The sequence below is a fragment of the Hipposideros armiger genome, unplaced genomic scaffold (assembly GCF_001890085.2).
Source record: "Hipposideros armiger isolate ML-2016 unplaced genomic scaffold, ASM189008v1 scaffold_51, whole genome shotgun sequence".
Taxonomy (NCBI): Eukaryota; Metazoa; Chordata; class Mammalia; order Chiroptera; family Hipposideridae; genus Hipposideros; species Hipposideros armiger.
This window is the reverse complement of record NW_017731401.1, coordinates 2,085,525-2,094,318: the sequence shown is the minus strand read 5'-3', so window position 1 is coordinate 2,094,318 and position 8,794 is coordinate 2,085,525. Positions and strand designations below refer to the sequence as shown.

The 8,794-nt window shown below is 33.8% G+C and overlaps 1 protein-coding gene across 1 annotated transcript in view; it reads left to right on the top strand.

Moving 5' to 3' along the window:
* TMBIM4 (transmembrane BAX inhibitor motif containing 4) overlaps positions 1–8,794 on the top strand; it is a 31,469-nt gene that overhangs the window by 10,599 nt on the left and 12,076 nt on the right. Inside the window, exons 3-4 of the mRNA XM_019640520.1 lie at positions 1,351–1,384; positions 3,338–3,455. Of these exons, the coding sequence (XP_019496065.1) occupies positions 1,351–1,384; positions 3,338–3,455 (152 nt within the window). The remainder of the gene's footprint in view (positions 1–1,350; positions 1,385–3,337; positions 3,456–8,794) is intronic.

The following is an 8,794-nucleotide window of genomic DNA, read 5'->3' as shown; positions in this document are numbered from 1 at the left end:
TCACTCTCACAAAGTAACAACCCTCCTCCCCCATCTACTGCCCTCCCACCTCTGATATCACACTTATCTATTACAATTCCATCGACTCCATTCCCACTCTCTACTCCATGTCCTGTGACTATGTGTATATATAATTATAGTTGACATACATTATTATTTAACATCAGCTTCAGATATATAGTGTGGTGATAAGGCCTCTACACCAACTATGAAGTGGTCTCCCCAACAAGACATGAGTCCATCTGGCCCCCTAAAAAATATTTACATTATTGATTATATTCCCCAGACTGTCTTTTCTATCCCTAAGGCCATATTGTAGTTACGAATTTGTATTGTCTCATCCTTTCCCCTTCTCCTTCATCCCCACCCCCTCCCAACTAGCAACCCTCAGTTTTTCCTGTGTCTCTGAGACTATTTCTGTTTACATTTCTCATTTATTCAGTTTTTTAGAATCCACGTATAAGTGAGATCATATGGTACTTGTCTTTCTCTGACTGACTTATTTAACTTAGCATAATGTTCTCTAGTTAGGATGGTTTATTTTTCTTCCACGTAAAAAATATGAATGACCATATAGTGAAGTTGTCAGGGGCTTAGGCAGCTGCTATGATTCAGACATTTCTAAAGTGTTGCGTGGTGTAAGATGCTCACCACCATATCCAGTTCCATCCAATCATTTTTAAACAATGAAAAGAGAAAAGGAGAGAGCACGCCTCTTTGCTTTAAGAGGTGGTACATGTCTCGACTCACATTCTGTTGGCTAGAATATAGTCCTGTGGCCAGATCTAGCTGCAAGAGATACTAAAAAATGTGATGTTTAGTCTGAGCAGTTATTTGTCCAGGTAAAAATTCTCTTACTAGGGAAGAGAGATTAAATATTGGGAGACAGTTTCAGGGCTCTGCCACACCAAAGTACTACCTAAATATTTAACATTAAACTAATAATTAGCAATTCAAAATAAATATTTAATATTCCTATGTTTGCGTGAGATATTTAGGTTTTTACAGATGTGCACATGATTTGCAGTTTCATTTTTGTTTATATTACAGAGTGCAAAAATGGAATTTTCTGTATCGTTTCTATAATCTTCCTGTTACAGATATGAAAAATCTAGTTAGAGGTTAAGGAGTGATAGGATCACAATTAGAATCTAAATATTCTCAGTCAGTACATTGAGGTGTGTCTCATTTCATCATGGTGGGCTTATCTTTCCATATACTTCACGAGGCTGCTCTGAAGCTAAAATGAGATCATGCATATGGAATCACATTGAACTCCTAGAAATTACAACATGTACACATCGTATAAACTTTATATACATTTATGTAATTTCAACTTCTTTTTCTTAGACACTGTTGGAATCTCTGAGTGTGGCCTTTGCTGGTAAGTCATAATTATGCTTCTATATGTTAGTTACTTTTTAATGTGGATAAGTATTCTGGGTAAAAAGGTATTTGGGACTAAAGCTTAACATCGTGGAATGTCATATTTCAAAAATATGGCATAGAATAAAGAATTTCTAAAAATAGAAGCAAAAATTAAATGTTTTTACTTTACATAATTCAACTGAGTTTAGAAGAAGTGGAAAAGAATTAGAAAAACAATAGGAATGGAAAACAATTTTCATTTGTGTTTATCTATAAAAATAAGACAACCATAGCTAATCTTTGCCCTAATTTTAATGGATCTTAGAGAACCTTTGTTTTGAGCCATGTACTTGAATCATGAGCTCAGTCTCTTGAACACCTGCATCGAACTATGCTTTATTATTATATCCTCATATTTATCAAATGGCCCCACAAGAAACAGGGGTAATTTCTGTTTTGTATTTGGTGTTAAATATATGTTCGAAAGGAAGTGTCTGTTGTAATTACTTGATGTACCCTATGTAATGCCTCAAGTAAAAAATTTCATGGTTTATTAACAATAAAAATTCTGATTTTCTCAAAATGATTAACCTCTGGGGTATCAAAAAGGTGGTCAGCATTAGCTATTACTCTCAATAACAGTAAATTGTTAATCCTTATGGTTAATATATTTATCTCTTTCTATTTTGTCAGTACTTTTTAAATCTTTCTGTGCCACTCTTGTTGAATCTATGCATTGTTCAGTAATCCACCTCTTCCTTTTATAAAAGTATATAAATAAATAATAATAGCTACTAAAATAAATAGGGTTGAAATTTCTTAACATAGGAATGAAGTATCACTGATGTTTACTTGTTAGTATTATTATTTATTAATATTACTGTTAATGTTATTATCAAGTCCATCTTTGCCCTCCCTGTTTCCACCGTTTGTAAGGGATGTAAGAGATATATTTCAGGGTTATTGGCATTGGAGGTAGAAATACATACATGGGATAATCTGAGAACATCATTTTCCTCATTAATTATCTTTTCTAGCTAATCTTATACTGAAATTACTGATGATAAGCAAAAGTGATATCATGTTTATATCTTTTCTGCATTCACCTTCCCAATCCTGTAATGGCATAAATAGAGAAATTCCAAAATGTAGCATTTAGGAATAGAAAGATCTTGGATTATTAATCCCTTAAAAATCGCCTAAATGGTTTTGGGTTCAAAGCACTTAACTTCCTTTAAAGAGGTATAATTTATCATTCTCTTAAAATGTTAAGCAGTGGTATTATAATAGCCAGAGTCAGTCCGGAAGGTCATTCTAAAATAATGGAAGGGAATTTGATATATATTCAGTAAAACCCCAGTAATGTACTCCCAAGATAATGCAGATTTGGATATAAAGCAAATAGTGGTTGGTTTCTATTCACTGCAGGATTGGTGAATGGCAGACAACACCAGACAGCCCCAGTATTTTTCTTGCCCAATTTCTTTGATTTGGGCTGATGAACTGGGTGCAGTTAACTAGATGATTGCTATAATTGCTGCATACTATCCAGGAATTCCCAGCCAGCCACAGGACCCAGAATCATCTCTATTGATATCTCAGCCATAATGGACAATCACCACAAATGGTGATACACTGCAGCTGGATATAGGGATTGGGTGAGAATCATTCCACCATATCCCCAGAACTCCTAACTGGTTAGCTGTGTTTTAGTTCTCCAGTGGTTTCTTTAACTTCATAATAATATGACCTCATATTTTATGAATGACTATTTTGGAGCCTATTTATTATTGCATTATGGATGTGGTTTTACTATACCAATATTCAAGGCTGAATAAGGAATCTTTTCATAATTGTTTTTATTGGCAAGTAGTACAGGAGAGAATAAAGCAATGCCATTAAATCCTAGAAAACTGTTTTATATTGAGTATACTTATATGCATTTTTAATCAGTCTTTTAATTTTACAGTTACTTTCTATGATGTATATATTATTCTGCAAGCTTTTGTACTGACTACTGCAGTATTTCTTGGTTTGACTGTATATACTCTACAATCTAAGAGAGATTTCAGCAAATTTGGAGCAGGGTAAGTATATATTCATGGCTATGATAGATATCTTTAATATTATAGGTTGTTTTAAGAGAAGTGCTGTACTGTTAGCTTTGGATACTGCCTTTTAAAGTGGGTAATGAAAAATCATCTCTTTGAGTTCTAGGGCCAGGCCTTACTCTCCCAGAACAAGGAGATAGAAAGTGGCTTTGAGTCATTTGCTTTCTCTCTACATTGAAAGGGAAGTGAATGCCACAAAAATAAAAAATAAAAAAAAGAGCTTTTTAGAGAGACTAGGCTTGTATACTTTATGAATGGTATGGAATTTGCCTAAATTATTTAGGTCTTTGTCTTAACATAAAGATTACCAAGACCATCCACATCTTGGTGGTGAAAGCAAGACGTTGGTGATGTCTGCATGAACCTTAAAGCCTTTTTGATCTATCCAGATTAACCTGTATTCTTCACACTAATAGGGGCATGAAATGATCCTTTTTTATATGAGGATAATGGTACTGTGTTGCCCTCACCTGGTAAGAATTCATAGACAATTTTCTAAGCTCACAGTGGCTTCCTATTGGCACATAATCACCCAACCATTTTCTGTTCTTTTTCCTGTTACAACACTAAAAATTTACAAAAGTCTACTCTTGCAAAACTTTCTTTCCTCTCTTTTTTTTCTGGTAATCCAGATTACCAGAAATCTCTATTGGGATAAAATATAGTAGGTTAGTCAACATTCATAATTGTGCAAGATGCATAAATAGTTTTATTAGAATGGAGTTTGATTTAGGAAAAAGCAACATTTTCTTTTCATTTCCTTATTTGGGTGGTGGGGGGAGTGTTCCTTAGATATTTGTGTAGTATATAGGAAGATTTACTCTCTGCTGCTTCTTCCCATCCCAGCCTCCAACTGCTCCCTTTCCCATTCATCTCTTTTATTGGTAGATCTTTTAAGTAGAGGTTGCTCTAGGTTTTATGGCATACATATTTTAATTATCATAGTCTACCTTCAAATAATAAATTTCATGTATAGTAAGTACACTTATATGTGCTCTCCCCTACCTTTGTGCCATAACTTTTAGTTCTACATGTTATAAACTTCATAATACAGTAAGTAATACCTTGGTTTGCGAGCATAATTTGTTTTGGAAACAAACTACTCGTATTGCAAGACATTGCTCATTTACCAACTTAAAATTGGTAGTATTAGAAATGTTTGCTCATCTTGCAGAACACTTGCAAACCACATTACTTGCAATCCAAGGTTTTACTGTACATTGTTATCAATTTTGCTTTAAACATTAAATTACCTTTTAAAGAGATTTAAACAGTCTTATGTTTGTCCACACATTTACCATTTTTGTTGTTCTACATTTCTTTATGTAGATCCAAATTTCCATCTAATATTTTCCTTCTATTTCCTTTCAAAATTTCTTAAAATGCTGGTCTGTTGGTCTCAGCTTTTGTTATGTTTGAAAAAAATCTTTTTTACCTTTGTTTTTGAAAGTTATTTTTGCTGGGTATAGGATTCTAGGTTTGGGGGGGTTTTTTGTTGCTTTTAGTACTTTAAAAGATGTCACTGCACTGCATTGGGCTTGTGTCATTTCTGACAAGAAGTCTGCTATTCTATCATTGTTACTCTGTACATAATATGTCTTTTATCCCCTAGCTACCTGTCACGTTTTCTCAATTATTTGATTAACAGTATTAGTAATTTGATTATGATATTCTTTGGGTTTTTTTGTTTTGTTTTTTGATGTTTCTTCTGAATCTTGGATATGTCAGTTTAAAGTTTTCATCAAATTTGGACCATTTTCAGCCAATATTTCTTAAAATATTTTTATGTTTCCCCTTCTTTCTCCTCTCCATTGAGACTCTGATCACATATATGTTAGACTTCTTGATGTTTTTCCAGTTCACTGATGCTTTGTTCATTTTTTTCGCAGTCTTTTTCTCTGATTCATTTTGGTTAGTGTCTGCTATTTTCAAGTTTAGTCATTTTTTTCTTTTTCAATGTCTAATCTCATTTCTCATTTGACATATTTTCTGTCTACAGAAATTCAGTTCAATTTGTGTCTTTTTAAAATATATATATTTCTAGGAGGAGGTGGGGGACTGGATGAAATGGTGAAGAAAGAAAGAAGTACAAATGGTAGTTATAAAATAGTCATGGGGATATAAAGTACAGCATAGGGAATATAGTCAATAATTATAGTCAATAAACATATGGTGCTAGGTGGGTACTAGATTTATCAGAGGGATCACTTTGTAAGTTATATAAATGTCTAACCACTATGCTATACACCTGAAACTAATATCAAATAATATTGAATGTCAACTCTGAAAAATAAATACAAAAAATATATAGATATCTTTAATTTCTCGCCTCTGATGATGCATTCCTCTACCTCCTTGAACATATGGAATATATATATTTTTTTCTTTTTTTTTAAGATTTTATTGGGGAATCGGGGGAGGGGAACAGAAAAGTTGCTGTCCTTTTGTTCTTCAGTCTAGTTGTGGAGGACGTTGCTTCACTGGCCCAAGTTGGCACCATCATTGCGNTACTCTGCCCGAAGTTATCTCAAGTAGCAAAGAGTTTATTTTAAGGATATAAGAGCTTAGGAACCCACCAACTCAAACCCACCAGGCCTCAAGAAGAAAGTGAACTAGAAGAAGGTTCTAGAAATGATACTGTTGTAGGAAATTCAACAGAGTTTGTGGTCTCCTCTCCCTTCTTCCATTACATCTCTTCTCTGCCTCACAGCTATCCTTACTCATAGTTTTCCCCTTTGCTATCTTTGTTTTTTATTTATTATTATTATTATTTTTTTAGCTGAGCCATCCTGCCACCTGTTGGCAGCTCAGTGGCAGCTCAGCTCGGGCCAGACTCGAACCGCTGTTGCTCAGAGCTCAAACCTTTGAGCGAGCTCTTAACCAACTGAGCCACTCAGCCGGCCCTATCTTTGGTTTTTATAAGGCCCATTGTGGGCCTCATATGGCTCATTAACCTCTTAGCTTTAGCTCCTGCTACCATTGCTTCATTCTCTGAGTTTAGATTTCTAAGTGAGAAAGAATCTGATTGACACAGCTAATTAATGGCACTGGTCACATTGTAGATTGGTCAGCCAATATATGGGTTGGCTAGGTTTGATGCCAACTTCTGTCCCAGTCAGCTATGTCCTAGGAGAGAAGGAGGAAGTACAAAAGGAAACAGCGTCACATAGAGTTCCTCTTCAACTCTATATAACAAGTCTCCTTTCAGAAAGACTAGATTGATTTCTATGTGGGGAAAACGGTATGGACCAGCTTTTGCCCAGCAGGGCGAGGACATTCGAGAAAAGCATCAGCCATATGCTTATGGGCAAGATGGTCGCTTACTGCTACAACAATTGATCATGCCCATAGCTAAAAATGGTTTAACAGATAAGGAAGTATGTAAAATACATTTCAGATTATTTAGACCTCTGATACTAGGTTATTTTGTCCTACTCCACCAAAATTAGAAAGGAGGTGTGGATCTTCCCTTGCCCTAAGAGGCATATATGTGCGTGCATGTGTGTGTATACACACATTTAAAGGGGGCATTATTTTGGGGGTGGTATTATGTTTTTCTAGTCTTACCATTCTCCTATTTATACTGTTGTTTTTCTTTCAGATATTTGAGTATAGGGTAGGATTTCTTACCTAAAATCATGTCACAAATATCAGGAATGTAGTATAAGTCTATTGTCCAGAAAAAAATATTTCTATTATCTTTTGCTACCACCTCCCTGACACTACCAACAATATTATGACAAAATACGCTAGTGGCTTCAGTGCCTCTATATGTACAGTTTCTAATACCATTTTTGCTTTGGTTCTGATGATTTGTTGATTTCAGGTAGGGGAGGTTTATAGGAAGTGCTTCTCTCAGGAGTATGATTATACAGCCACTGCTGTTACTTTTATGGCTTTGCTTTTATGATATGGTCTATCAGATGGTTGATAAAATCTAGAGTAAGCATATAAAACAAAATAAAGATATGTAATTAAGGGGAAAGAGAAGCTATAGGATAAAGCTCACTATCCCTAAATCTTTTATTTAGGATATGAGTTCAGCTGCTTGTGACATGATTTAAAAATGGCAAAATAACAATGGCTTAAATAGGATGGTTTCTTTTTCTTTTTTTTTAGGTACTAATGATGCTTGAGCTATTTTTATTTTATTTTTTTACTTTGTACTACTTTATTTTATTTTTTAATTTTATTGTTAGTTTCTGGTGTACAGAACAATGCAATAGTTATCCTTTTCACTCTCACAAAGTAACAACCCTCCTCCCCCATCTACTGCCCTCCCACCTCTGATATCACACTTATCTATTACAATTCCATCGACTCCATTCCCNGAAGACTTTAGTAAGTATTTTTAAATCATTAGACCTTGGAGTTAGTTTATGGATGTTGATAAGATACTCTGAAAGTAAGAATTTCTTATTGTATAGAAATTAGAGGCAGAGGTACTATAAGTGAGAAATAAAAATAGGTGAGTGAAAGTAAGTTTATATATTGCTTGCCTTTTAAAGGGGAGTTTCATTTTAGGGAAACATTTGTACTGCTTGGAAATTAAGATTTCTTTTGAAATTTATATGTAACTATATGCTTTCTATTCCTGCATTTCAGTTTCAAGATAGAATCATTCTTTAAAATTGTTGTTTTTAATCTTATGTTTTGTTGTATGCTTCTGTTTTCAAATATGCAGTTAGTACTTTATTTTTATTTTGATGAAAACATTTACATTCTGGCTTATTAACTTAATTTTTTTTTTAAGTTCATGCTTTTTGGAAGGTAGTTACCACTTATAAATTTTTATTTCTTTGGCAGCATTCTCTTGTTTAAAATTTTAGTTATAGATTACATTATTTGGATTAAGATTTAAGAAAGAATACATATAACAAGTTAATATTTCTAAGATGAAATTTGATCTTGCTGGTCTATGATAAATGCTTTAGAAAATAGTCATGTGTAAATTTTTTCTCTTTTAGCCTTTCTAAGAAAAGTCTACAGCATCGTTTCTATGCAAGTTCTCTTAACTACAATGACAGCTGCATTGTTTTTATACTTTGAGTCGATACGGACATTTGTACATGGGAGGTAAGATGATTCTGAGTCATTTTCAGTCACTGCATATGATCAAAAGGGCATATTATAAGCAAAGTTTTTGCTAGTAACTTTTGATTTAGAATGTAAAAAGGCTCATTATGAACTCCTGTAAATAAGATTAGTTTTGTTTCGATAAGGAAAATGTTCTATAAGATGGTATTTACCTCTGAACTTTTTAACTTACAGTTTCATAGGATTAAACCCTTATCTCCTAGAATAGTATTAAGAAT